Raw genomic sequence first — 27,812 nt, 5'->3', positions numbered from 1 at the left:
GCTTCCTCTCTCTGTGAGGAACACTTTCACTTCCTGCTACTCCAGGCCTCCCCTCGAAGAACAGGTAGGGGTCCCCAGGGACCGAGCAGCTGGCGATGTCACCCCCCACTGCCTCCCTTCGGTATCAGGTTGCTGCCCCCATGCTGCCCTGGCCAGCGCCACCGGCCTCCTCCCCGTCCTCCCCCTCCCCCTCCCCCTCCCCGTCCTCCTCCTCCTCCTCCACGTCTTCTCCTCTGTGGGACCCAGGCGAGCATCTGCCGCCCTGCCCCTACCCCTCCTGCCTGCTCTCCCCTGGACTGAGCACCTGCTCACTGTCTCCACCCTTCCCCAAACCCTGGGTTTCTGGTCAGCAAGCTATTTATTAACCTCCTCCTATACCACCCCAAGCAAGAATGGAAGCCCCTGAGAGCAGGGGCCCGTCCTGGCTATCACCTTCCCCCCGGGGCTGGCACCTCAGTCTGGGCCTGTACTTCTTAAGTGTTTGTTGGGTGCACAGATGAATGGCCGCAGATGTCTCACTCCTGGGACTGCCGCAGGGAAAATAGTCAAAAATGTCCATCTTGAGTCATAACCCACTGTAGCTAGGATTGTGTATTGGCTTTAAGACTTGAGGCCCAGGGGCTCCTGGGTGGCTGTCGGTGGAGCGTCCGACTTCGGCTCAGGTCGTGACCTCACGGTCCGTGAGTTTGAGCCCCGCGTCGGGCTCTGTGCTGACAGCTCAGAGCCTGGAGTCTGCTTCGGAGTCTACGTTTCCCTCTCTCTCTGCCCATTCCCCGTTCATGCTCTGTCTCTCTCTGTCTCAAAAATAAAATAAAACATTTAAAAAAAAAAAAAAAGTTGAGGCCTGATAGGGGCACCTGGCTGGCCCAGCCATAGAGCATATGACTCTTGATCTCAGGGCTGTGAGTTCAAACCCCATGTTGGCATGGAGCCCACTTAAAAAAATCTTTAAAAAAAATTTTTTTTTTTTTAAATTTTTTTTTCAACGTTTATTTATTTTTGGGACAGAGAGAGAGCATGAACGGGCGAGGGGCAGAGAGAGAGGGAGACACAGAATCGGAAACAGGCTCCAGGCTCTGAGCCATCAGCCCAGAGCCCGACGCGGGGCTCGAACTCACGGACCGCGAGATCGTGACCTGGCTGAAGTCGGACGCTTAACCGACTGCGCCACCCAGGCGCCCCAAAAAAATTTTTTTTTAAACATTTATTCATTTTTCAGAGATGGAGAGAGACAGAGCATGAGTGGGGGAGGGGCAGAGATACAGCGAGACACAGAATCCGAAGCAGGCTCCGGGCTCTGAGTTGTCAGCACAGAGCCCCATGCGGGGCTCGAACCCACGGACCATGAGATCATGACCCCAGCCGAAGTTGGACGCTTCACCGACTGAGCCACCCAGGCGCCCAGAAAAAACCTTTTTTAAAAATTAAGAGTTGAGGTCCAGTGGATAGAGGGGACAGATGTGTCACAAAGCAAAAAGCAAACAGCAAAGTGGTTACAATAAAATCTAGGCAGTGAGTATATGGATGTTCCCTGTAAAATTCTCTCCTTTTTTCTGAACGTCTGAAAACTTTCACAGTAGAATGTTGGTGGGGGCGGGAATATCCGAGAGCCCTTCTGTGGTCTGGGAAGGGAGGAAGAGAGGACGGCTGTAATACGATGGCACGTTTACAGAGTGCCTACCATGGGTGGAGCTCTTGTCCAGACACGGGGTTGTTACTCAACTGGTCCGCGTCTGTATTATGGCAGCACCGGTTGTCAAAATCTGAAGTGTTTCTGTATCACTTGGTAAATAGCTGTCGGTTTGGGTCCTCCCCTTGTCCCGTCCCCACCAGGACACACGGGCCTTCCTTCTGGGATCCCCACATCTCCCCACCAGCCAGCTGCTAAAGAACTGACACCTGGCACAGCGAGGGGCCTTGGGCCCATTCTGATCGGTCAGGGTCTCTGCTATATCGTGAATATTACCCCTGGATTGGAGCAGCCTTGAACTTTACCTTCCTCCCTGCCAGAGGCCAGACCATGGCTTGCTGGCCTCCCGCATCCTGAGGATGGCCCAGCCGGAGGACAAGGCCTCTGCAGGCCTCATCGACGGGGAGAGGTGAGAGCTGCGGGGGCTGGGGTCTCCAACTCCTGCCCCCGGATTCAGAAGGCCCTTCCAGCCATCCAATGCCCACATCCCCCATAGGACCCTAAATCTCATCTCGCCCCTGGGCTGCCCCTTGCCCCCTGCACCTTGGACCCCACCTTAGTGTCCAACTGCCCACCTCTAACCTCTGGTCTCCTGGGCCCTGCATGTCCCAGGATGGTTCCACCACAGATGAATGGAGCAGGTGAGACCCCCTTAGGGGTCCTCGGGACCCCAGAGCCACTCCTTCGCCTGCAGAGGACACGGGGGGTGTGGCAGATCCCAGAGCTGGCTACTCAGGATGCGGGAACCCTTCTTGAGCTGTGGCCACCGGGGGTGAGTACTCACAGCCGGGGACCCTCTCTGACCCTCCCCATGACACCGTGGGTCAGTCAGGACTCCGCTGCTTGCTGGTGACAAACAGCACAAACCGGGAAAACCAAAAAAGGCCACTTACTGAAAAGTAAGTGGGCTGAAAACCCCAGAAGAAAGGGAATTTCAGCAATGTCTGGATCCTGAGCATCAGACGACTTATAAAGTTCTCTTCATCCCATGTCTTGGCTTGGCTTAAAAATTTTTTTTTTAATGTTTACTTATTTCTGAGACAGAGAGACAGCATGAGTGGAGGAGGGGCAGAGAGAGCCGTCAGCCCAAAGGCTGACGCGGGGCTCGAACTCACAAACCGTGAGATCGTGACCCAAGCCGAAGTCGGTCGCTCAACCAACTGAGCCACCCAGGCGCCCCTTGGCTTTGCTTTAAACTGTGGGGAAAGCCGGCTGTTTGGGGTTTCGAGGAACAAACACTAGATCCACACAGTAGCTTAGGCAAATAGGCACTGCTCTTTGTCTCAGAAAGGCAGCTGCAGGCTCTAGTTTAGCAGCTCGGGGACATCAAGGCCAGCTTTTGCAATTCTCTTGGACTTCCTCTGTGGTTGCCCAGTGGCTGCCCCGGGTCCAAGCACGTGTGTGAGCTCCAGGCAGGAGGAAGACGAGAAAGGAAGCGCCGGTTAAAAGAAACAGGAAAACCAAAAGCCTTCACAATTGATTCAGAACATATGGAAGGGGGCCCGGGTAGCAATACATTGTTTAAAGCTCCCCTGGGAGTTATAAAACCCGAGGTGAGAAACACCACCTACGTCATTATCCATCTTCTACGGCTGGGCAGATGAGGCCCTCACAACCCTGCAGTTCTGCAAGGGACAGGGAACGGATTAGGATAAGGCAACTAGGGTCTACACAGCTTCCTTCTCGAGGGGGCTCCCTCCTTGTGGTGGCAGAGATGGCTGTCCCCAGCTCAGGGCCACATCTCACAAGCTTAGCAATCCTGGTGTGAAAAAGAGTCCTTGTGTCGAAGAGCTCCAGCAAAAACCTCGTGGAAGATTTCCATTGGCTGGGCCTGATTCACATGCCCATCTCTGAACCAATCACAGTGGTTAGAAAGCACTGTCATCCTATTGGCTAGATCAGGTCACAGACCACCCCTAGGGCTTGGACAGAGTTAGTCCCACCCACGGGCATTAAGGGAGGAAGTGGGTTTCTCTAAAGGAAATTTGGCCAGTGGAACCCAACATAAGGGAAACGGGATGCTGGGCAGGCAAAAGTAACAGACATCTGCACAAATCCTCTCCAAGATGACCTTTGCCTCCACCCCCACCCCCGAACCAGAGTTTCCTGGTCACAGGACACAACTCCAGCCAGGTCCTGGTGTTGAGGACAGGAGCTTCACCAGGAGAAGTCTGCACCTACCAGATCCAGAAGCTTCCTGGAGGTAAGGAGCCTACTCCTGAGTTTCCAGTCCACAGCAAATTTGGTGAGCTTTGCTTCCAAAATAATCTCCCAAATGCTATTTGGTGGCATAAGTGGGATGCAAGCCTAAAGACACAGGAAAAGATGGGGACTTCAAGGGGTAGAAATTTCCCTGTTTTGAAGGGCTGTTGGGGGACTGCAGAACTGAGGAAGAGAGAGTCCCAGGGAAGATGAGGCTGCCACCCTTCAACTTTTCTTCCTTGCCCTTTGTTGCCCCCAACCCTCAGGTGTTTCTCTGGAATACTCTAACCTCTGTATGCCGGACCTGCCCCATCTCCTGGCTTTCCTATCAGCCAGCAGGTACAGGTTACCCGTCAAAAGGGCTAAGGGGGATCCAACTCTAAGGCATCCCACCCACTGCAGCTCCCCATTATCTTTTCTCAGGGATGTTTTGCCCAGGACACTGCTCTTGCCCCCTCCCACTCTAAGGCCAGGAGACCAACAAACAGGTGAGAGGCCACCTTCCAGCCTCCTTGGTCCAGAAGGATGGCACTCCAGGAACCAGACTTCTGTGTTTGAGGGAGGATAGGATGGGGGTCTGAGAGAGCTGTGGGAGGCTCGACTCCTGGGCCTGAATGACAAGGGACCAGGGACGAAGCCTCAGCTCCTTCAGTAATGAGGCTGGGAATTAATTCTCCTGGTACCCTGAAGGAACCAGGGCTGGCGCCTGGGACATCTGGGACACCTCGGTTGTGCTGGCTCCCAGGTCTTGCACAGACTGGCGGCGTCCAACTCAACATCTCGGAGAAGGTGCTCCCCGTGGTGAACAAGCTGTACCTGGAGACCCACGGAGGGTGGGGTTTGGAGCAGATCACCGCAGAGACATCTCCAGGGACTGCAGAAAGACACAGTTCAGGTTAGCTGGGTGGGGCAGGGCCCTGGGCACTTGAAGGATGAGGGAGCTATTGCCGCTGTTCTGCGGGACCCGACCCTCTCCTCACATCCAGCCCCCAGGAACCCTGCCCCTCACCGGGTCTCCTGGGTCGAAGGCCCGCTCAGCCCAGAAGGATACCATCCGGGGCCAGCCCTAGCCAGCCTGGTGGAGGAGAAAGAGAAGGAGGACGAGGACGAGGACGAGGACAGCTACAAAGATGAAGAGAAAGGACCTGACGATGTTCTCACCCATCACATCCAGGCTCTGGCCAGGGCCCGGAGCAACTACGTGGGCAGGCAGTTCCAGGGCCTTCGAGCCCGCCTCACCTCAAATGCTGGAGGGCCCCACAGGCCCGGGGACCCAGCCACAGAGCTGCTTCAGGATGTGCGGCACCTCCTTACCGACCTCCAGGATCACTTGTCAAAGGACCCCGACGTCAGGGCTGTCTTTGGGAGCCGGGGGCCTGGGGTCCCCCAGAAGGAGGAGGATCTTGGTAATAAGGAGGACTGGGAGGGAATTTATGGCCAACGCCCCGACCCACTCGGGTTCTCGTTTGCCATCTCCGGGCCTTACGTGTGTGTTTCACACCCAACGGCTTTCTCTCCATCCGTGTGCACCTGTTTGCTTTTCCACTCACGTGCTTTTCCCTCCCTACGGGAACATCTCTCACATGGGCGACAGCCATACTCCACACCCAGGCTCCCTCTTGCACACGTGTTCCCACCCATGTCTACACTTGTGGGCGGCCAGAAGCCAGGGAGGGCTGGGGGGGGGGGGGGGGAGGCGGAGGGTACGGTCAAGTGGAGCGAGAGGGTGGACGTGGGTCAGCCTGGCGGCCCTTCGCTCACCGACCTCAACCCCTCACAGGCGCCGCGTTGGAGGCCGCCCTGTGCCGGGCGGTGCTGGAGCCCCTGAAGCCCGCCCTGTGGACGCGACTCCGGACGCTGCGAGCCCGGGAGCTGCGGCGACTGCGGCAGCGACAAACAGCCCTGCGGGCGGGGGCGGGGCCTGAGGGGCAGGGCCCCGCCCCCGCCCTGCGGAGCCGCATCCACGCGCGCCTGGAGCACCTCCACGCCGCCTGCGCCCCACGCCGCAAGGTGGCGCTGCTGCTGGAGGTGTGCAGTGAGGTTTACGCGGGCCTGGCTCAGGGCGAGGACCAAGGTAAAGAAGGTTTACCCGCGTCTACCCGGATGTGCGGTGGCTGGAGGATTGGGGAAGCGCGGTGGGAGGCGCCAGTGTGCACGTCGAGGGGAGAGGGTGACCCGCTCTAGCAGGGGGCGCCTACGCGGGCCTGGGGATCCGCCGAGAGGCGTTTGCCGGCCCAGCGAGGTGGAAGGGCAGCCCGCACTCGTGTTCTGGGGATCGGACGGAGGGGTCTGCATGCCCGCCGTCCACCTCGGAGCCCGTCCTGCTCCGCCAGAGCCCCTGGGGGCCGACGCCTTCCTGCCCGCGCTGACGGAAGAACTGATCTGGAGTCCGCACATTGGGGAGACGCAGCTGGACGTGGAGTTTCTTATGGAGCTCTTGGATCCGGACGAGCTGCGGGGAGAAGGTGAGCCCCCACCCCGGAACGCCGGGACCCCACAGGGGGCGCCCTGGGGCCAAACAGCCTGGCCCTGCAGCAAGGGTTAAACTGCAGGGGGACCTCGGGCCACCAAGCGTAGCCCCAGAGCTGCGCTGACCACCCCTTCCTGCCCCTAGCCGGGTACTACCTGACCACGTGGTTTGGGGCGCTGCATCACATTGCTCACTACCAGCCCGATGTGGGCCGCGCACCGCAGGGGCTCAGCTCTGAGGCCCGCGCCTCCCTGCGCCAGTGGCACAGCCGGCGAACGCTGCACAGACAGGACAGACAGGACCGCGGAGCCCAGGTGATCGCCCCTCCGGACTGCGGGTGGAGGGGACCGCTGGACCCACTGCCCTTCTGACCCAGGCTCCTGCCTCTCCCCACAGGTCCAACTGCCCTTTGAGGAGCCATGGGCAAGAGACACTGTGCCCAGAGACGGACTATGATAAGGGGTCCCACATCCTCCTGTTCCTCAGGCAAGATTCGGGAGGCGCCAGGACAGACCGATTTCTGACCCCTGTTGGTTTAGGTGCCAGGAGGCGGCGAGGTTCCCCGGAACAGACCCACCTCTGGGCCTTTGCATTGGCTACTCTATTCTCTAGTATTTATATCGCTCCGTCCCTCCGTTCCTTCAGGTCTTTAGGTGGCTGTCACCTTCTCGGGGAGGCTCTCCCAGACACCCTGTGTAAAATTGCACCTCCTCTGGCTTGACCCTTCCTGCGGCAGGCAGAATAATCCCCCCCCCCCAAGACATCCACCTCCTGATCCCCCAAATCTGTGAATATGTTACCTTACATGGTCAAAGGGACCTGGCATATGTGACCAAATGAATGATCTTGACATGGGGAGATTATTCTGGATCATCCTGGTGGACCGGTAACATCACAGGAGTCCTCTTAGGAGGGAGGCGGGAGGGTCAGAGTCAGAGAAGGAGAGGTGATTTTGTAAGCAGAGGTCAGAGTGATGTGGCCAGGAGCCAAAGACTTGTCTAGAAGCTGAAAAAGACGGGGAATGGATTCCCCCCTGGAACCTCCAGAAAGAATTCGGCCTTTGATTTAGGCCCTACGACCCGTTTTGGACTTCTGACCTTTAGAACTGCAAAATAATACATTTGTGGTTTTTTGAGCCACTACATTTGTGGTAATTTGTTACAGCAGCAACAGGAAGCTGATATACTCTCTTACCCCAATCTTTATTTTTCTTCCATAGAAATGATCACTTCCTAACATACCATAAAATGTACATATTTATTGTGTTAATTGTCCATAGGCTCCCGTCCCTTAGAACAGCACAGCACCATCCAAGAGAAATACAATGCAAGCTAGGTATGCAATTCTAAATATTCTAGTAGCTACATTACAGAAAAGTAAAAACTCAAGTGAAATTAACTTTAATAACCTATTGGATTTAACTCAGTGTATCCCAAAGGTTATCACTCGTAACATGTGATCAATATCCAAAAATTAGGGGCTCCTGGCTGGCTCAGTCAGAGGAGCGTGTGACTCTTGATCTCAGGGTCGTGGGCTCGAGCCCCACGTTAGGTGTAGAGATTACTTAAAAATTAAAATAATATATCGGGATGCCTGGGTGACTCACTCGGTTAAACGTCCAGCTTTGGCTCAGGTCATGATCTCACCGTCCATGAGTTTGAGCCCCGAGTCAGGCTCTGTGCTGACAGCTCAGAGCCTGGAGCCTGCTTCAGATTCCGTGTCTCCCTCTCTCTCTGCCCTTCCCCTGCTCACGCTCTGTCTCTCTCTAAAAAATAAACATTAAAAAAATTTTTTTGAATAAAAAAAATCTTTAAAAAAATATATCCAAAAATTATCGTGCTATTTCACATTCTTTTTGTGTGCGTGCTAAATATTCAAACTTCAGTGTGTACTTTTTTCATGTTTTTCTTTTTTTTCTCTTTTTGGTTTTTGGAGGAGAGAGAGTGTGCAAGCAGAGGGGCAGAGGGAGAGGGAAAGAGTCTCAAGCAGGTTCCACGCCCTCCCACCATAGAGTCTGAGGTGGGGTTCGATCTCACGACCATGAGGTCGTGACCTGAGCCAAAATCAAGAGTCAGATGCTTAAGTGAACCACCCAAGTACCCCTCCAGTGTGTATTTTACATTTCAGCACATCTCCGTTGGGACCAGTCACATTTTTTTATTTTTTTATTTAAAAAAAAATTTTTTTTTTCAACATTTTTATTTATTTTTGGGACAGAGAGAGACAGAGCATGAACGGGGGAGGGGCAGAGAGAGAGGGAGACACAGAATTGGAAACAGGCTCCAGGCTCTGAGCCATCAGCCCAGAGCCTGACACGGGGCTCGAACTCACGGACCTCAAGATCATGACCTGGCTGAAGTCGGACGCTCAACCGACTGCGCCACCCAGGCACCCCAAGGGACCAGTCACATTTCAAGTGCTCAATAGCCACACGGGGCTGAGAGCTACCATTTTGGACAGTGTGGCCTTAGACTGCCTTAGGGAGGCTAGGGATCTCTGTCTTGTTCACAGCTGTATTCTCCGTGCCTAGACAAATGCCTGGCACACAGTAGGTGTGCAGTAAATACAGAGTTTCTGTGGTACACTGAAAATGACTCCTCAAAAGACACCCATGTCCTAACCTCTGGAATCCATGAGTGTTACCTATTTGGAACAGGGTCTTTGCAGATTTTTTAAAAATTATTTTTAATGCTTACTTATTGTCGAGCGAGAAAGAGAGACAGAGCATGAGTGGGAGAGGGGCAGAGAGAGGGAGACACAGAATCCGAAGCAGGCTCCAGGCTCTGAGCTGTCAGCACGGAGCGGAACGCAGGGGCTCGAACTCACAGACGGTGAGATCGTGACCTGAGCCGAAGTCAGACGCTTAACTGAGCCACCCGGGTGCCCCCATGCAGATGTTTTAAGTCAAGGATCTTAAAATGGGAAGGCTATTCTGGATTGTCTGGGGGAGGGCTCCAAATGCAATCCCACGTGTCCCTGTGAAAGGCAGAGGGAGATTTGAAGACGTGGCCTTGAAGGGTGGAGGGTGGGCGGTCACAAGCCCAGGAAAGGCGTCAGCCACAGATGCCGGGAGAGGCGCCCACCTGATTCTCTCTTAGTGCCTCCAGAAGGAGTGAGGCCCTGTCAACACCTTGATTTCAATCTGGGGATACTGATTGCAGACTCCTGGGCTCCGGAATTGTAGGAAAAGAAATTTCTGTTGTCGTCAGCCACCGAGGTTGTAGTCATTTCTTACAGCAGCTGCGGGAAACTTACCAGTGACTCAGCACTTCATATAAAAGAGAAAAATTGGGGTGCCTGAGTGGCTCAGTCCATTAAGCCTCCGACTTCAGCTCAAGTCATGATCTCATGGTTTGTGGGTTCGAGCCCCAACGGTGTAGAGCCTGCTTGGGATTCTCTCTCTCTCCCTCTCTCTCTGCTCCTCCCCGACTCGTGCTTTTTCTCTCTCAAAATAAATAAATAAATTTTTTTTTAAAGAGAGAAAAAAAGGGAGTAGAATGAATATCCAGCCCAGTCCTGTTCTAGCGACAAAGGACATGCGTCTACCGATAACAGGAATTAACTAGAAAAATAGGAAAATCCCTCTCAGTCCATTTCATGAAGAGATGTATTGCCATTAACATTTTACGTGTCACATTTTGCATTTCATAATCAAAATTCTGTCATTTTAGACATCAAGTAAAAAAAAAAAAAAAAAAAAGTGCCAGGGAGGAGTTCTTTGCAATTGTTTTTAAAAGCCAGAAAGCTTAAAATGGCTACACTGGGGAGTGGGGCAGGAAGCAGGGATGGCGGGGGGGGGGGGGGGGGGGGGGGGGGGTGATGAGCTACAGGATGTGGCCTCTGATCTTACGATTCAGACACAACTCAGTGGGGTAGCTGCATCCCAAGAGACCCAAGAGATGTGAGGGGACCATCTCCTTTTTCCAGAACCTCCAGGGCAAGCAGGACACTGAGAATTGTATTGTGTTTATTTATTATGCGCTTATGTACATGTGTATATATTTCTTATCACTGTAGTAAAAATCATACAAGATTTACCCTCTAAAGTGTTTTTAGGTGTGCAGTTCCGTAGCGTTAACTGTATTCACATTGTTGTGTGACCGATTTTTATTTTATTTTATTTTTTTAATTTTTTTTTCAACATTTATTTATTTTGGGGACAGAGAGAGACAGAGCATGAACAGGGGAGGGGCAGAGAGAGAGGGAGACACAGATTCGGAAACAGGCTCTAGACTCCGAGCCATCAGCCCAGAGCCTGACGCGGGGCTCGAACTCACGGACCGCGAGATCGTGACCTGGCTGAAGTCGGACACCCAACCGACTGCGCCACCCAGGCGCCCCACGATTTTTATTTTTGAGAGAGCGAGGGAGCAGGGGAGGGGCAGAGAGAGAGAGAGGGGGGTACAAAGGATCTGAAACAGCCTCTGCACTGACAGCAGACAGCCCGATGTGGGGCTCGAACTCATGAACCGTGAGATCATGACCCGAGCGGAAGGCAGACACTTAACCAACTGAACCATCCAGGAGCCCCAGGATTTCTTTCTAAACACCAAATAATAGCGGTCTTTAAACTGGCTGGCTCAGTCGGTAGGGCACGCATGCAACTCTTGATCTCAGGGTCGAGAGTTCAAGCCCCATGTTGGGCATGGAACCAACTTAAAGAAAAAAATAAAAATAGGAGCACCTGGGTGGCCCAGTCGGTTGAGCTTCTGACTTTTTGGCTCAGGTCATGATCTCGCTGTCGGTGAGTTCGAGCCCCGCGTCGGGCTCTGTGCTGACAGCTCAGAGCCTGGAGCCTGCTTCCGATTCTGTGTCTCCCTCTCTGCCCCCCTGCTCTGTCTCAATAATAAATAAGCATTAAACTAATAATAATAATAACTAATAATAATAATACTGGCGCCTGGGTTGCTCAGTGAATCGTCCTACTTTGGCTCGGGTCATGATGTCACAGTTTGTGAGTTCGAGCCCCGCGTGGGGCTCTGTGCTGACAGCTCGGAGCCTGGAGCCTGCTTCGGATTCGGTGTCTCCCTCTCTCTCTCTCTCTCTCTGCCTCTCCCCTGCTTGTGCACACTCTCTCTTTCTCTCTCTCTCAAAAATAAAATAAAAAACATTAAAAAAAATTTGTAATAATAAAAGTTTCTTGTTCTCTTAAAATAATAATAAATATAAAGACCTAATGATAGTCCATTGTATGTATATACCACGTTTTGCTTTTCCAGTCAGCTTTCTATGGAAAATTGGGTTGTTCCCACCCTCTTGGCTATTGTGAATAATGCTGCAATGAACAAGGGGGTGCAAACATTTTTTCAAGATCCTGCTTTCATTTCTATTGGATAAATACCCAGAAGCGGAATGGCCGGATCCGATGGTAATTTTATGTCTTTTTTTTTTTTAATTATTATTTTTTTTTAACGTTTATTTCTTTTTGGGACTGAGAGACAGAGCATGAACGGGGGAGGGGCAGAGAGAGAGGGAGACACAGAATCGGAAACAGGTTCCAGGCTCCGAGCCATCAGCCCAGAGCCCGACGCGGGGCTCGAACTCACGGACCGCGAGATCGTGACCTGAGCTGAAGTCGGCCGCTTAACCGACTGTGCCACCCAGGCGCCCCATTATTTTTTAAAGGAACCTCTAAACTTTTTTCCATAGGAACCGTGCCATTTTACATTCCCACCAGCAAAGCACAAGAGGGTGGGGTTTTTTTTTTTGTTGGTGTTTTTGTTTTGTTTTGGTTTTGTTTTTTAGTGACAGAGTGCAAGCAGGGGAGAGGGGCAGAGGGAGAGAGAGAGGAGAGAAAATCCCAGGCAGCCTCCGTGCTCAGCATGGAGCCACATGCCGGGCTCGATCCCATAACCCCGGGATGACACCCTGAGCTGAAATCAAGCGTCAGACGCTCAACTGACTGAGCCACCCAGGCGTCCCCAAAACACAAGAGTTCTGATTCCTCCACATGCTTCCCAACATCTACTTTCCATGATCATTTTTGTTTCTTTTGTAGAGTAGCCATCGTAATGAGCACGAAGGGGTGTCTCATTGTAGTTCTGATTTGCATTAGTGATGTTGAGCATCTTTTCATATGTTTGCTGGCCATCCGTACATCGTCTTTGGAGAAATATCTATTCAAACCCTTTGCCTAGTTTTAAATTGGGTTATTTGGGTTTTTGTTGTTGTTGAGCTGTAGAAGTTCTTTGTATTCCGGGTGAGTATGTGTCGTGGGCCATCCCACCTTCTGGATTTGTCTGGTCCTTATTAGATGCCAGTCCCGCAGTTCAGAGAAGCGTACTCTGTGGGGGGACACTGTGTCCCTCTCAGTGCAGCCCGTCAGGGGCCCCCTGATCAGTGATGCTAACTGTGCCCGTGGAGTTAGAATATTGGGGAGTTAGGAGAATATTGGTTTGATCAAGGTGACATAGTAGCAAACCACGGATGGGGTGGTTAAAGATTCTCGAGGCTGGAAGTCCAAGATCAGGGCCTTGGCAGGTTTGGTTTCCTCTGAGGCTTCTCCCTGTGGCTTGTGGATGGCCATTTTCTCCCTTTGTCTTCACATGCACGGCTTTCCCTTTACGTGTGTCTGTGTCCTGATCTCTTCTCCTTTTTAAAACATTTACTTGTTTGTTTATTACATTGAAGTGTAGTTGATACACAATGTTACATTAGTTCCCAGTCTCTTCTTTTTTTTTTTTTTTTAAATTTTTAATGTTTATTTTTGAGAGACAGAGGGAGAGACATGAGTGGGGGGGGGGACGGAGAGAGGGAGACACAGAATCGGAAGCAGGCTCCAGGCTCCGAGCTGTCAGCACAGAGCCCGACGCGGGGCTCGAACTCACAAACTGTGACATCATGACCTGAGCCTAAGTAGGATGATTAACTGACTGAGCAACCCAGACGCCCTGTCCGTGTCTTCTTATAAGGACACCATTCATAGCGCATTACGGCCACCCGTGTGACTTCATTTTAACTTAATTAACTCTGCAGATCCTTGCTCCAAATACAGTCACATTCTGAGGAACTGAGGGTTTAGACTCCAACATATATATAGGAATTTCCTGGGCGCTTTGGTGGCTCCATCAGTTAAGCATCCGATGCTGGATCTCGGCTCAGGTCACGATCTCATGGCTTGTGAGTTGGAGCCCCGCAGCCGGCTCTGTGCTGGCGGTGCAGAGCCTGCTTGGGATTGTCTCTCTCTCTCCCTCTCTCTCTGTCCTTCCCTCACTTGTGCTCTCTCTCTCTCTCTCAAAATAAATAAACTTAAAAAATTAAAAAAAAAATACGAATGGGGGGGGCATAATTCTGCCCACAACAGGAAGTGACTGCCAGATCTCCCCCCCCCTTTGAATGATGTCACCTGTGGGTGATACTTTGAGACCCTGTGACGAACCTATCCCCAGCAGCCCTTCACCCAATGCTTTCGGTACCTCTTTTTGGTCCTTGCTGAGTCACTGGGGTATTTGTGCTGCCATATTCTATTTATGACAGATGATACTGGCTTTGCACCTCCTAGATTTAAATGACATTTCCTGCATTTCCTGCTTATTATTGTATTTTATTTATTTTTCTAAATCTTATTTTTTTTTAATTTTTTTTAACGTTTATTTATTTTTGAGACAGAGTGAGACAGAGCATGAACGGGGGAGGGTCAGAGAGAGGGAGACACAGAATCTGAAATAGGCTCCAGGCTCTGAGCTGTCAGCACGGAGACCGACGCAGGGCTTGAACTCAGAACCGCGAGATCATGATCTGAGCTGAAGTCGGCCGCTTAACTGACTGAGCCACCCAGGCGCCCCATCTAAATCTTATTTTTAAGTAACCTCCATACCCGACGTGGGGCTCAAACTCACAACCCTGAGATCAAGAGTCACGTGTTGTCCCAACTGAGCCCGCCAGGCGCCCCCTGACATTTCCCGTTTAAATAAATGTGTTGAAATCACAACAACAACAAAAAATCTGAGCTGATTTCAAGAAAATTACCCGGTAACGAAGTCCGTGGGTGATGCGTGGATACGTGGCAGCGTTTGCGAACGTGAAACACAAGTGGTGGATGTTTGGGGTACCCCTGCTGGAGGGCTGTGGAGGCACACCCCGCGACTGGTTCATTCTGGAGCTCTGGGCTTTGGGCTGGATGCCTCCTCTTGGGGTTCCACTCCCACGATGTCCCAAACCGGCCACAGCATCTCCCCCAAAACAGCTCCTCCTTCTAGTCCCCATTACAGGGGGCCCTCATGATCCCCCAGTCCCTAGACTAGAGCCCGGATCCTCATCCTGGACACCTCCCTCTCCCCCTCCCGTGCACCCCATCCTCCCCTTCCATGGCCCCCCCCATCCTGGTCTAGCCCAGCCTCCACTGTCTCCGGGCTCCTAGTCCAGAGGATCCCCTCCGATTCCCACCCACATGGCAGCCAGAAGGAAATTTTAAAAATAAATCACAGGTTCACCTCTCAAGCCAAAATTTAGGTTTGTGAGAGACACAGCTTTTTATTTTTTTAATCTTTTTATTTTTTTGATATCTAACTGGAGCCCACGTCTGACCATGGTGGGAGGAAATTTTAACCTGGGAGGAAAACGTAACTCCTTGTAATAGGCCTCCTCGCTGTTCCCCGCACCTGCCAGGCACGCACCCACCCCAGGACCTTTGCGCGGCTATCTTCTCTGCCTGGAACATCTTCCCCAGATGCGAGCCTCTGACTCTCTTGCTTCTGGCAAAGTTTTGTTGAGGGGTCACCCTGTCTGTGACTTCTCAAAAAGTATAACCTCCCTTCCTGTTTTACTTTTAATCTGATACTATATATGCATATCAGCGGTTCTCCGGCAGCAACTTGTTAAAAGCACAAATTCTAAAAATACACCCTTGCATATAAAGTCAAACGATTTTTGACAAGGATGCCCAGCTCATTTGATGGGAAAAGAACAGCCTTTTCCCATGAGAAGGTGTGAAGGAGGCCCCTTAGCTAACACCACAAAAAAAAATGAACCTAAAATGGGGGTGCCTGGGTGGCTCGGTCGGTTAAGCATCTGACTTCGGCTCAGGTCATGATCTCACGGTCTGTGAGTTCGAGTTCAAGCCCCGCATCGGGCTCTGTGCTGACAGCTCAGAGTCTGGAGCCTGTTTCAGATTCTGTGTCTCCCTCTCTCTCTGCCCCTCCCCTGTTCATGCTCTGTCTCTCTCTGTCTCAAAAATAAATAAATGTTAAAAAAAAAAAATTAAAAAAAAAATGAACCTAAAATGAACCAAAGACCTAAATGTAAGAACTCAAGCTAGAAGACCCTGAGAAGAACAAAATAGGGGGAAAGCTTCATGACAAAGGATTTGGCAATGATTTCTTGGATATGACACCAAAAGACCAGGCAACAAAAGAAAAACAAAATTGGACGACAGCAAAGTGAAAAGCGTGGGAGCCTGGCTGGCTCAGTCCGGGGAAGCACGCAGCTCCGGATCCCGGGGTGGTGAGTTCGAACCCCACGCTGGGGGTAGAGATTACTTAAAAGAAATTAAAACAAAACAAAGAATGTAATATTAGAAACATCTGTGCGTCCAAAGAAACAATCAACAGAGTGAAAAGGCAGCCCATTGTATGGGGGAAGATATTTGCAAATCACACGGGGTTAATATCCAGAATATACACAGAATCCCTAAAAGTTGGCAACAGACACTCCATTTAAGAACGGGCAAAGGACTTAAATAGATATTTTTCCAAAGAAGATACCCGAATGGCTAATAGGCACACGAGGAAATGCTGTTTCTCACCAATCTTTCGGGGGAATGCAAATCAAAATCACAATGAGCCACCGCATCACGCCCCGTTGAGGAACATCCTGTGCTCTGCCTATAGATTCTCTGGCTGCCCCAACATGATCGTGGCTAATGCTTCGTGGCTTGCAGGCCTGTTCCAGGATGTCATCAAGAGGACACGACCGCTGGTTGACCCATGATCTGGACTCAGCCAATCAGAGGCTCCTCCCTCCCATCTCCCCCCCCCCCCCCCCCCAGCCACGGAATGTACTTCTGTCCGCTGTTCCCGCAGTGGGAGCTGTTCCAAGGACGTAGCCTTGACAGAGTAAGGTGTTGTTGAGACCATGTGGATGGTATACGTGACTGAGTCCAGTTTAAGATGCTGGGTGGGTGGGTGGGGAGACCCACTCCTCTTGTGGCGCCCAAGACAAGCCTCGTAAGTGAGTTCCCTTGCTTATTAAACCTGCCACCTACCCATCTGGACTGGTCCGCCTCTTTCTTTGGTCTCCCCTTGTCCTCTGTGTACGGGGCCAGTTCGCAAACCAACAATGAACGAGGGGCGCCTGCGTGGCTCAGTCGGTCGAGCGTCCGGCTTCGGCTCAGGTCATGATCTCACGGTTTGTGAGTTTGAGCCCTGCATGGGGCTCTGTGCTGAGAGCTCGGAGCCTGGAGCCCGCTTCGGATTCTGTGTCTCCCTCTCTCTCTGCCCCTTCCCCACTCACACTCTGTGTCTCTCAAAAATAAATAAACATTAAAAAAAAAAAAAAAGACGTCATCAGTGCAGAAAGGTGGTTTTATTAAAGTACGGGGACCTGGGGGCACCTGGGTGGCTCGGTTGGTTGAGTGTTCACCTTTGGCTCTCACAGCTCCTGAGTTCAAGCCCCGGGTCGGGCTCTGTGCTGATAGCTCAGAGCCTGGAGCCTGCTTGGGATTCTATGTCTCTGTCTCTCTCTGCCCCTTCCCCACTCACGATCTCTCTCTCTTTCTCTCTCTCTCTCAAAAATAAACATTAAAAAAAAGTACAGGGACTGGACCCCTGGGCAGGAAGAGCTGCACCGGGTTTGTGACTGGTGACTGATAACATACCTTCGGGTTGGGAGGAGGTTAGGGACAGGGTATGCCTCTAAAGAATTTTGGAAGCGAGGTTTCCAGGACCTTGAGGGGGCTAGCTGTTGTTAGGAAAAGGTCATTTATCACTGTTTAATAAAACCTGAGTCATATGACCCTTCAGATGTATATCAGTGGGCCCTAAGCTTGGGACGGGGTGAGATAAGGGAAGTTTCCAAAGGAATTTTTTTATGTGTTAAAGTAGCTTTGCAGGTTTTGGGGGGGGGGGGGGGGATGGGAGGGGTACTGGGCTAAAATCGCCTTTTGCCCTTAGCAAAGTATCAACTTCATAGAGGCAGCTGAGATCCTAGAAGAAGGTCACCCTGCCTGTCTCAAGGACTTGTCAATGGACTGTAAATTGCAAGGACATTTAATTTCTTTTTCTTTTGCCTTTGTTCCCCACATCACACAGCGCACGGAGCTGCCGCAGTGGACCGGCCGCTACTCTGGGCAGTGCGCACCAGAGGCTGAAGCTTGGGTTAGAAAGTTGGAAGAGCTGAAGTTAGGAAGGCGGTTGTCCATGACTCTGCTGGCTTCGGGGCTCACAGCACGGTAGGAAAACAAAGTAATAATAAGTTGCAGACTTAGAATAAGTAGCGTGCCGCTGGGCAAAGCTAGGAGGGCGCAAGCCGCCCCAGATTAAGATCTGAGCACTTGTGCAAAGCCTGATTAGGACGCTAAGAGGCACAATCCCAGGGCGCCTGGGTGGCTCCGTCAGTTAATTGTCTGACCTCAGCTCAGGTCAGATCTCACAGTGTGCGGGTTCGAGCCCCGCATGGGGCTCTGTGCTGACAGCTCGGAGCCTGGAGCCTGCTTTGGATTCTGTGTCTCCCTCTCTCTCTGCCCTTTCCCCGCTCACGCTCTGGCTCTCTCTTTCTCTCTGTCTCAAAAATGAATAAACATTAAAAAAAAAATTTTAAGAGCTACAATCCCTGGGAAAGTGACGAGAGGAAAGGGGAGGATGTTGTGGCGCCTGACAATGAGATGGACCCCGTGCCCCATACCGTTGGAGCCTTAAAACAAAGGAAAATGGTAAATAGTGATTCCCCTAGACTGCTGATAATAGAGAAATGTGTCCCAAAACTATTAGCAATTCTTTCCCAGTCCCTTGATGATGTAAATCTTATCATGCCTTTGCCATGTAAGCACTGCCCAGAATTGCGTAAGACTGAGGGGAAAAGTGGGGGAAAAGGCTTTTTAAAACACAGTCCGCTGGGGGGTGCCTGGCTGGCTTGGTTGGTGGAGCACACGACTCTTGCTCTCTGGGTTATAGGTTCAAGCCCCACCTTGGGTGTAGAGATGATCTAAAAATAAAATCTTTAAGGGGTACGTGGGTGGCTCAGTCCGTTGAGTGACTTTGGCTCAGGTCATGATCTCATGGTTTGTGAGTTCGAGCCCTGAGTCGGGCTCTGTGCTGACAGTTCAGACCCTGGAGCCTGCTTTGGATTCTGTGTCTCCTCTCTCTGTCCCTCCCCAACTTGTGCTCTGTCTCTCTCTGTCTCTCAAAAATAAATAAATGTAAAAAAAAAATTTTTTAGGGGCGCCTGGGTGGCTCCGTCGGTTAAGTGGCCGACTTCAGCTCAGGTCATGATCTCACAGACTGTGAGTTCGAGCCCCGCGTCGGGCTCTGTGCTGACAGCTCAGAGCCTGGAGCTTGTTTCAGATTCTGTGTCTCCCTCTTTCTGACCCTCCCTCGTTCATGCTCTCTCTCTGTCTCAAAAATAAATAAACATTAAAAAAAAATTTAAAAAAAATTTTAGATAAAAATAAAATCTTGAAAAATAAATAAAATACGGGCTGCCACCGAAGCTCCCTCGCTAGTCCACAGCCTCCAGAAGATTACTCGTCAAGGGCTGAGGTTCTGGAATGGTAGACAGAATGGGGTCTCTGTCTACACTTTTATGCACATCTATAGATGTATGCTATGTAAATGTGGTTTTCCTCCCTCCACGGGTTTCCTTTTGGCCACGGGTGGTGCCAAAATTAATTTGTAAAAGAGCTCTATTTAATTGGCTTAAAGAAAAATAAGCTTCAGTATCAACGGTGTGCTTACGTAAAAGCAAAATGTAATTTTCTCTCTGCTAAAGGGACAGTTTTCTTGGACCAGTGCTCTGTTCTCGCTGGGATTATGAACGTTTTGTTTTGTTTTGTTTTGTTTTTACCTAGGTAATCTGCCTGGAAAACAGATTCCAAGTCTTATCAAAATAATCTCCGGTGCCTCTTGCTGTCTTTTTCAGGTCTTTGATGAGTTAAGAAAGCGGATTCTTCTCTATTGAAAGAACTAAGTGTTTTTACAATTATGTAACTTACTCTCATTGTCAGTCTGGTTAAATGAATAACTAAGGATCGTTTCACAGTGACCTATGATCCTCTTTAATCATGTGTTTTAGAACCTTTTGATATTTTTCACAAACTTCCCCCAAATCATATCTAAATCCAAGGCTGGTTAACCTTCAACTAACTCTGGGATTTTCCAGATGGTCCCTGGACCATCTCAAAAGGTGTGTTCTGTCTCCTTATAAAAGAGAGATATTAAACTAATTAGGATTCTTTTTATGTTTTAAATTACATGGGAGGGGCGCCTGTTTGGCTCAGTCTGTAGGGCATGTGACTCTTGACCTCAGGGTTGTGGGTGTAGAGATTACTTAAAAATAAAATCTTTAAAAAATAAAAATAAATTACATGGGAAACAGTGCAGATAGGAAGTGTTGCTAAACTCTCTTTGTATTTGTATGAAATTCCTAAAACTCTGATAGGTCCTGGTCTAGTGTTATCAGTCATAATTTTAAAATGTATGTCACAGGGTGACAGTCGGGTGGCTCAGCCGGTTAAGCATCTGACTTCGTGGGTTTGAGCCCCAAGTCGGACTCTGTGCCGACAGCTCAGAGCCTGAAGCCTGCTTTTGGCTTCTGTGTCTCCCTCTCTCTCAGCCCCTCCTCTACTCGTGTTCTGTCTCTATCTATCTCTCTCTCTTTCTCAAAAATAAATAAACATTAAAAAAACCCAGCAGATTAAATTACTAACAGGTAAAACCACCCTGGCTGGGTGAACTAAATACTCTCCCCAGGCGTTAATACATTTGAATGACCAACCAGTAGGACTTGTTGCCTCATATGCCAGACTAGACACCCCTGCTGAGACATGCGACACCACAAAGGCATGGAAGTCATGGGAAACAGCCATTGTCCCAATTCTCACTGCAGGTCGACATGCTTGGCTGCTGAGAACACCGAACCCTATCACACCGGAAAGAGGCGTCCTCCGTGTTCTCCACTGGAACTTGCGATGAGACATCCGCCGGGATGGGGAGGTTAGTTCGAATCCCTGAATGAGGGGGGATCCCCTCAATCTCCACTGGGTCCCACCAACCCGCTGCAAGCGGGACCTGTGGAAATGTGTTATCCCCGGAATGGAGCACGCCCCCTTGAGAGAAGGTGGGGGTCCTGGTCTGGCCCACCCAGCCCCCGGTCCATCTGTTCACACCTGACAGTGCTGCCTCTCCTGGCCAAACGCGTAGGGTATGTACAACCAGGTCAAGTTCCTAAAACCGCCAGCCTCCTTCTCCTCAAGGCCAGGTGGTCATGTCTTTCCACTGGTACCATTGTTTGGTGGCCATCTTTGTTCCCTCGGTTGGGCAGGAGGACGTTATTTTGTTTTTATTTTTTTAATGCCTATTTTAATTTTTTTGAGAGAGAGACGGAGCGCTAATAAGAGAGGGGCAGAGAGAGAGGGAGACACAGAATCCGAAACAGGCTCCAAGCTCTGAGCTGTCAGCCCAGAGCCTGATGTGGGGCTCGAACCCATGAGCCACGAGATCATGACCTGAGCCGATGTCGGACGCTCAACCTACTGAATCACCCAGGCGCCCCTGGTCAGGAGGACATTATAGCACACACAGAAGCCCTTACTAAAGTCACCCAGCAAATCCTGAACGATAGCCAACAAAGCCTGTCTTTACTGAACCCTAAAATCTTTCTAATGAGGAAAGCTGTCCGCCAAAACAGAATGGCCTTGGACATGATCACTGCTTGGCAAGGAGACACCTGTGTCATTTTCCAAACAGAACATTGTGTGTTCCCATCCGATAAGGCAGCTAGCACATCGTCTTTATTAAATCACATGGGGACACAGGTGAACACCTTCAGCAATCTGACCCCTGGCCTGGGAGACTTTATAAATCAGTGGGGGGTGGGGGGGTATGTGTAAGATTATAAGAGTCGGTCATGAGGGGTGGAGGATGGGGGGACGTCACACAGGACAGGACTGCTGGTTGACCCATGATCTGGACTCAGCCAATCAGAGGCTCCTCCCTCCCTCCCCCGACCACGGAATGTACCTCTGCTCACTGTTCCCACCGGAGCTGTTCCAAGGACGTAGCCTTGACAGAATAAGGCGTTGAGACCATGTGGATGGTATACGTGACTGAGTCCAGTTAAGGTCTCTGTATAAACCTGAAGATTCTGGGGGTGCCTGGGTGGCTCAGGCAGTTGCGCGGCCGACTTCAGCTCAGGTCATGATCTCGCAGCTCGTGAGTTCGAGCCCCGCGTCGGGCTCCGTGCTGACAGCTCGGAGCCTGGAGTCTGCTTCGGATTCTGTGTCTCCCTCTCTCTCTGCCCCTAACCCACTCGCAGTCTGTCTGTCTGTCTCAAAAGTAAATAAACATTAAAAAAAAAATTTTAAAGCCAACTTTAAGATTCTGGAGGGTGGGTGGGGAGACCCACTCCTCTTGTGGCGCCCAAGACAAGCCTCGTAAGTGAGTTCCCTTGCTTATTAAACCTGCCACCTACCCATCTGGAGTGGTCCGCCTCTTTCTTTGGTGTCCCCTTGTCCTCTGCGTGTAGGGGCCAGTTTGGCGAACCAACAATGCCACAACCTCAGGTGGTGAAGACCGCACGATCCCCATTCCCTTCTTACTCAGAGATAAGAGGCTTTGCCCGAGGCCAACGCAGCTAGGAAATGGCAGAGCCGGGATTCGGACCCAGGTCATCTATCTCCTGAGCACCTGTGTGCTCCGAACCTCTACACCATGTCACCTGTGCTGAGAGAGCATCTAAGTCAACCGTCGTCTCCCCCCCCCCCCTCCCCCCCCGGGGACAGGAACTTTGTGTGCCTTCTGCGCAGCTGAATTCCCAGTGCTTAGGACAGGGCGAGGCACGGAGCAGTACCCGATAGATACCCGTTAAAGGAAGGAATGAACAAATTCAGAAAGAGACTCATTTTCACCGGTTGTTGTTGATGATGGGGGGGGGGGGTGGCGGTGATGAAGAAATAAATGACATGGGGTACAATGACTTGGGGAAAATCGCTCGGCAGCTTCCTAAAAAGTTAGATGCGTAACTCCCATATACGACCCGGGCATCCACTCCTAGGGGTACACGCTGGAGAAATAAATGACAGCCGACGTTCACACAAAGACTTGTACACCAGTGTTCAAAGCACTCCTATTTGTAATGGCCCCAAACTGGAAGCAACCCCAATGTCCAACCAACAGGTGACTCAATAAACCAACTGGGGTGACTTAACCTGTTCCACGCAATGGCCTCTAGTTCCACACGCACGGATCTCAAAACAATGATGCTGGGTGGAAAAAAACAACAACAACAACAGAAAAAGCCAGACGTGGGAATACATACTACATAAATTGCATTCCAGAAGATGCAAACTAACCAATGGTGACAGAAAGCGGATCTGTCTTCGTGCGGGGCGGAGTGTGTGCGGAGGAGGGCTGTGGGTGGAGGGTTTACCGAGAGGCATGAAGACATTCGGGAACGATGGATGTGTTCATTCTCACCATCATGATCTTTTCTTTTTTATTTTTTTTTTAACATTTCATATTATTTTTTAAGAGACAGCGAGCAGGGGAGAGGCAGAGAGAGAGAGAGAGAGAGAGAGAGAACAGGGGAGGGACAGAGAGAGAGAGAGGGAGAGAGAGAGAGAATCCCAAGCAGGCTCCATGCTGTCAGCGCACAGCCAGACAGAGGACTCGATCCCGCCACTGTGAGATCACGACCCGAGCCAAAATCAAGAGATAGATGCTTAAGCAACTGAGCCACCCAGGTGCCCCTCACAGGTTTATATATAACCCAACATTCATCAACTTGTATGCTTTAAATATATGTGCTTGCTTGTGTGTCACTTATAAGTGGTGGTGGGGGGAGGGGAGTGTCACAACTGTTTAATGTAACTGAGAACTTTTCCTCTACTGGGCTGGCTTCACTCATTAGCCCCTGAGGGCACCTGAACTTTCTATCTGAAACCCAACAGACCGTGAAGCTACTTCCGCTCAGAGCCCTGAAGAGGCTTTAAAAAAAAGAAAAGAAAAGAAAAGAAAAGAAAAGAAAAGAAAAGAAAAGAGAGCTGACCTATTTCTGCTCTCGGGCCTGTCACATTTCTCTCTGGAGCCCTGGAGCCCCCAGGGGACCCATTTCTTGAATGGGGGGAAGAGAAAAAGGAGAATATGCACGGGGCGGGGGGAGGGGGGGTCCAGCAGATGGGAATATGGTTGGCTCTGCCCCCGCTCCAGGCACAGAGAAGGTGGAATGGGGGGGGTGAAGATTCAGGAGGGGGGGACGCCGTGGGAAGGTGGCTGTGGTTCTCTCGGGAAGCAAGAAGGAGGTCACTGCTGAGAGCAAGGATGAGAAAGGTCTTGCGGGGTGGAGGAGAAGTCATCTGGGAGAGTCAGGGGAACCGGGACACAGACCAACCTGCTGAGCAGCACTGTGGGTCCGCTCCAAGCGGGTGAGCATGAGTCTAAGGCAAGGCTATGGGGCGCCTGGAAGGCTCGGTCGGTTAAGCATCCGACTTCGGCTCAGGTCGTGATCTCACAGCTTGTGGGTTCGAGCCCCGCCTCGGGCTCTGTGCTGACAGCTCGGAGCCTGGAGTCCGCTTCGGATTTTGTGTCTCCCTCTCTCTCGGCCCCTCCCTCGCTCATGCTGTCTCTCTCAAAAATAAACATTCAAAAAAAAAATATGTTAAGGCAAGGCCAGTTACCACGGTTGTGTATTTTTCTCCACCCACATTCAGCCGCACAGGTGGAGCCTTAGATCTAATAAGGAATGTAGTTTCAACAGATGAATATGGTGAGGCAGAGAGGGGTGCAGAGAGTGTGTGTGAGGGGGTGATCATCATCTGTTGGTCAAGGAATTTGATCTCTGTAAAGATATGAGGGAGCTGAGGGATAGAGAAAAATTGGGAGGGTCAGCGAACTGTTGGAGTTGAGGTTTTGGAGGGAATGAACTAGAAAGACAGGCTATGATGGGCGGTGAGTGAGATGCGTGAAGCTGAAGTTCTCAGAGGCTGCGGTTACAGAGACAAGGTGTAGGGGTGCCCATGGGAGGGAGGGGCTGGGGGGGAGGACAAGGTCCCTGGGGAAGAGGAGGTCTTGGAACCAAGAGGCCAGGATGGTTCGAGGGTCACCTACCTGGGTGCGGAAATCACAGAGAATGATGAGAGGCAGCATGGAAGCCAGTGAACTGGGAGCCGAAGTCATGGAGAATTTGCATTCAACTGATGAATACAAATGTGGTACGTCCCTACAGCGGAATATTATTTGGCCACCAGAAGGGATGATGGACATCCCATAACATGGGTGAGCCTTGAGCGCAACAGGTCACGTATTTTGTGATTCCATTTATACGGCAAATCCATAGAGACAGAAAGTAGGTTCGTGGTTGCTATGGGTTGAAGGCAGGTGATTGCTAAAGGATGTGGAGTTTCTCTGGGGAGTGATCAAAAAAGTTCTGGAATTAGACAGTGGTGATCTTCGCCCAACCTCGTGCATAAAAACCACGAAGTTGTATTCTCTAAAAGAGTGGCTCTATCTCAATAAAAACGCTTTTTTTTTTCAATCTGATCTGGTTTTGTTTTTCATTCTTGATCACAACACTTTCGCTTACAACGTTAAGGTGAATCTGAAGTTTGTAATTTCTGGAAATTCTCACCTGGCTCTCGGAAAGAGTTGGGTCTACACTTTCGGTCTTCGTCAGCAGGAAGGATACCTAATGCTGCAGCTATCCGCTGGAAAGGACCTGGGTACAGAAGGGCCCCAGCACAGCCTCTGAGTCCTGCCCAAAGCACCAGAGAATCCAGAATGACACAGTTGTGCCGAAGAACTCGGCCTGATCACCTGGGATCGGGTCGCCTGGGGAAACCGCACAGGGGCTGGATGTGCACCGCTGCAGGCAGGACAGACCACTGCCTCCAGCCACCTATGCGCCGTGTCCTCTGACCAAGCGGCCACCAATGGGAACTCAAGGCACCAGCCACGTCAGGGTCAACATCAACAGGCCAGCCCCTTGTCACTCTCGTGGTTCTTTTTTCCAGGCCAGCGTCCGCATCCCCACCATGTCCCGCTGGAGGCCACACACCTGTCCCCATCACCTCTCCGAACTCACCTCCTCTCACACGCGCCACCACTGTTCTACCGGGTGACACTTCAGTTCCAACTTCAGGGCTTCTGTGTTTGCGGTTCCCCTCTGCCTGGAACGTGTCTTCCCCCAGCAATTCCGATGGCATGTGAACACGCACGCGCGCGCTCACACACACCCAACAGACTCACTTTCAACAAGATAAAGTAAACGTAGGGGCGCCTGGGTGGCTCAGTCGGTTGAGTGTCCGACTTCAGCTCCGGTCATGATCTTGCAGCTCGTGGGTTCAAACCCCGCGTCGGGCTCTGTGCTGACAGCTCGGAGCTCGGAGCCTGCTTCGGATTCTGTGTCTCCCCCTCTCTCTGCCCCCTCCCCACTCATGCTCTGTCTCTGTCTCTCAAAATTAAAGTTAAAAAAATTTTTTTTTTTGGGGCGCCTGGGTGGCGCAGTCGGTTAAGCGTCCGACTTCAGCCAGGTCACGATCTCGCCGTCCGTGAGTTCGAGCCCCGCGTCGGGCTCTGGGCTGATGGCTCAGAACCTGGAGCCTGTTTCCGATTCTGTCTCCCTCTCTCTCTGCCCCTCCCCCGTTCATGCTCTGTCTCTCTCTGTCCCAAAAATAAATAAACGTTGAAAAAAAAAATTTTTTTTTAATAAAAAAAAAAAATTTTTTTTTTTAAACTGGAGGAGGCTGCTAAGTCAGCATGGAGAGGGAAAGTCACAGCCTTGATGAGGTTTTGGGGTGATGGTGGGGGGGGGGTCCGGAGCCAACGACCAAGAAATAATTCTTAAACGCATCTTTGGTACAAAAACGTGGTTTTATTAAAGGACCCATGGGCCGAACGAGCTGCACTGGGGTTATGAAGAGTGACTGCTTATATACTAAGGAGTTGGGGGAGGTAAAGGCAAAGGGAGGCTTCCAGAAGGACTTTGCTCTGCTAAAGAGGACTCCTAAGATACCTGCAGCCTCGCTATTGTCCAGCTAAGGTTGTTTCCCTCTACTAAGGCATTAACTTTAGGACAGGACGGTACGGGGTCCCTGGAGAAACGTTCTAGTCTGTATTTGCCTCCAGTATTTGTCAATGGGCTACAGGTAATGAGGAAATTTAATTTTACCTGCCATTTCCTCCTTGCCTTCATTCCCCACATCACTATGGAGGGGTGATGCTGGGGCTTGAGGATACTGAGTCTATAGGTTTCTGGAGATTAAGCTATTGATAAGATTGCCTTCTTCTTGTAATTTACCAAGACGTTTGTAAATTGATGTCCTGTAAGACGGTGATCTCTATCAGTTAGTCGAAGGTGATCTCTATCAGTTAGTCATTTGTTTTCTTTCCTTGCCTTTGTCCTGGGACAGCCAAGAGTGCCTGAGGAATATCACACACCTCCCACCTGGGGGGAGAGGGGTGCGCTAGCTTTCCCACTGTCCTCAGCCCGCCCCTCGCTCTCTCATCATCCTCAAATGCTCGTACTGGAAAGGAAGAAAACCTTTGAATTAACGCGTTTTCCCAACAGAAGAAGTGTTGAGAGAGAACAGCAGAAGAAACCCAAAGCAAGAAGGAAATAATGTGATAATGAAGAGTCATCAATACAATACAATGTACATTCTCTCTGAGACCGCACTTCTAGGCATATACCTGAGAGACACTCGCCTCTGTGGAAAGTAACGTTTGCCCCAGGCTGGTCGTTACAGCACCGCTGGTGGTCGCCAGAAGCCTGGGAGCAAATTCAGTGGCTACTCGTTAGACCCAAGGAAAACTACCCAGACGTCAGAAAGAATGAGACCCTCTCCTTTACTGCCAGTGGGAATAGATATCGCCGTTTGGAAAACAATTTGACATTCTCCAATAATGTTGACGTCAGATGAACATGTGAGCCTGCGACACCCCCCCCCCATATGCCCTGGAAACTCTTACCCAGGTGTAGAAGACAATACTAGAAAGTGAAAGCAGCGTTTTCTTGTTCGTTTGTTTGTTTCTTCACAGGACTCCTCGCCCACCATACTTTATTTACCAAACAAATGGCCCCACCATCGAGGAAGACTATCATGCTTACAATAGCAAATACGGAGGTGGGAGTAGGGGTGGAAGGCTAGCTTTAAGACATCTGAAAAAAATCACGGCTTGGGCGAAAATACTACTTCTGGGCACCTCGTCCGTCAGAAAGGTCTCAACGTTGACACCGTCTCTCTACATTTTCTAAGTGTATCCCTGTGTAGTTTTAACAGCGCTAACAGCCCTTAACATCACTGAT

The 27,812-nt window shown here is 50.9% G+C and overlaps 1 protein-coding gene and 1 long non-coding RNA gene across 8 annotated transcripts; one reads left to right on the top strand and one right to left on the bottom strand.

Moving 5' to 3' along the window:
* RINL (Ras and Rab interactor like) lies at positions 1-27,812 on the top strand. Of its 7 annotated transcripts, none has more exons than XM_047834535.1 (12): positions 1-64; positions 1,834-2,099; positions 2,303-2,462; positions 3,791-3,893; positions 4,159-4,231; positions 4,316-4,380; positions 4,638-4,787; positions 4,879-5,298; positions 5,673-5,966; positions 6,226-6,357; positions 6,507-6,676; positions 6,759-7,933. In XM_047834535.1, exons 2-12 carry the CDS (start codon positions 2,050-2,052, stop codon positions 6,816-6,818), a joined length of 1,677 nt encoding a protein of 558 aa, XP_047690491.1. In that variant the 5' UTR covers positions 1-64; positions 1,834-2,049; the 3' UTR covers positions 6,819-7,933. The 7 variants fall into 7 exon arrangements, 4 of the variants coding, with proteins under 4 accessions (XP_047690491.1, XP_047690493.1, XP_047690494.1 ...); XM_047834537.1 differs by having other exon boundaries at positions 28-64; positions 2,011-2,099; XR_007147232.1 differs by lacking the exons at positions 1-64; positions 6,507-6,676; positions 6,759-7,933 and adding exons at positions 17,609-17,748; positions 20,400-20,506; positions 26,917-27,812 and having other exon boundaries at positions 1,322-2,099.
* Positions 3,133-4,749, bottom strand: LOC125152518 (uncharacterized). Its single transcript, XR_007147234.1, has 3 exons — positions 4,617-4,749; positions 3,872-3,997; positions 3,133-3,315 (listed from the first exon to the last, which is right to left on the bottom strand). It is a non-coding gene; the product is annotated as an uncharacterized LOC125152518 (long non-coding RNA).

The sequence above is a fragment of the Prionailurus viverrinus genome, chromosome E2 (genome assembly GCF_022837055.1).
Source record: "Prionailurus viverrinus isolate Anna chromosome E2, UM_Priviv_1.0, whole genome shotgun sequence".
Taxonomy (NCBI): domain Eukaryota; kingdom Metazoa; phylum Chordata; class Mammalia; order Carnivora; family Felidae; genus Prionailurus; species Prionailurus viverrinus.
The sequence above is the reverse complement of the archived record's forward strand: the minus strand, read 5'-3'. Positions and strand labels throughout refer to the sequence as shown.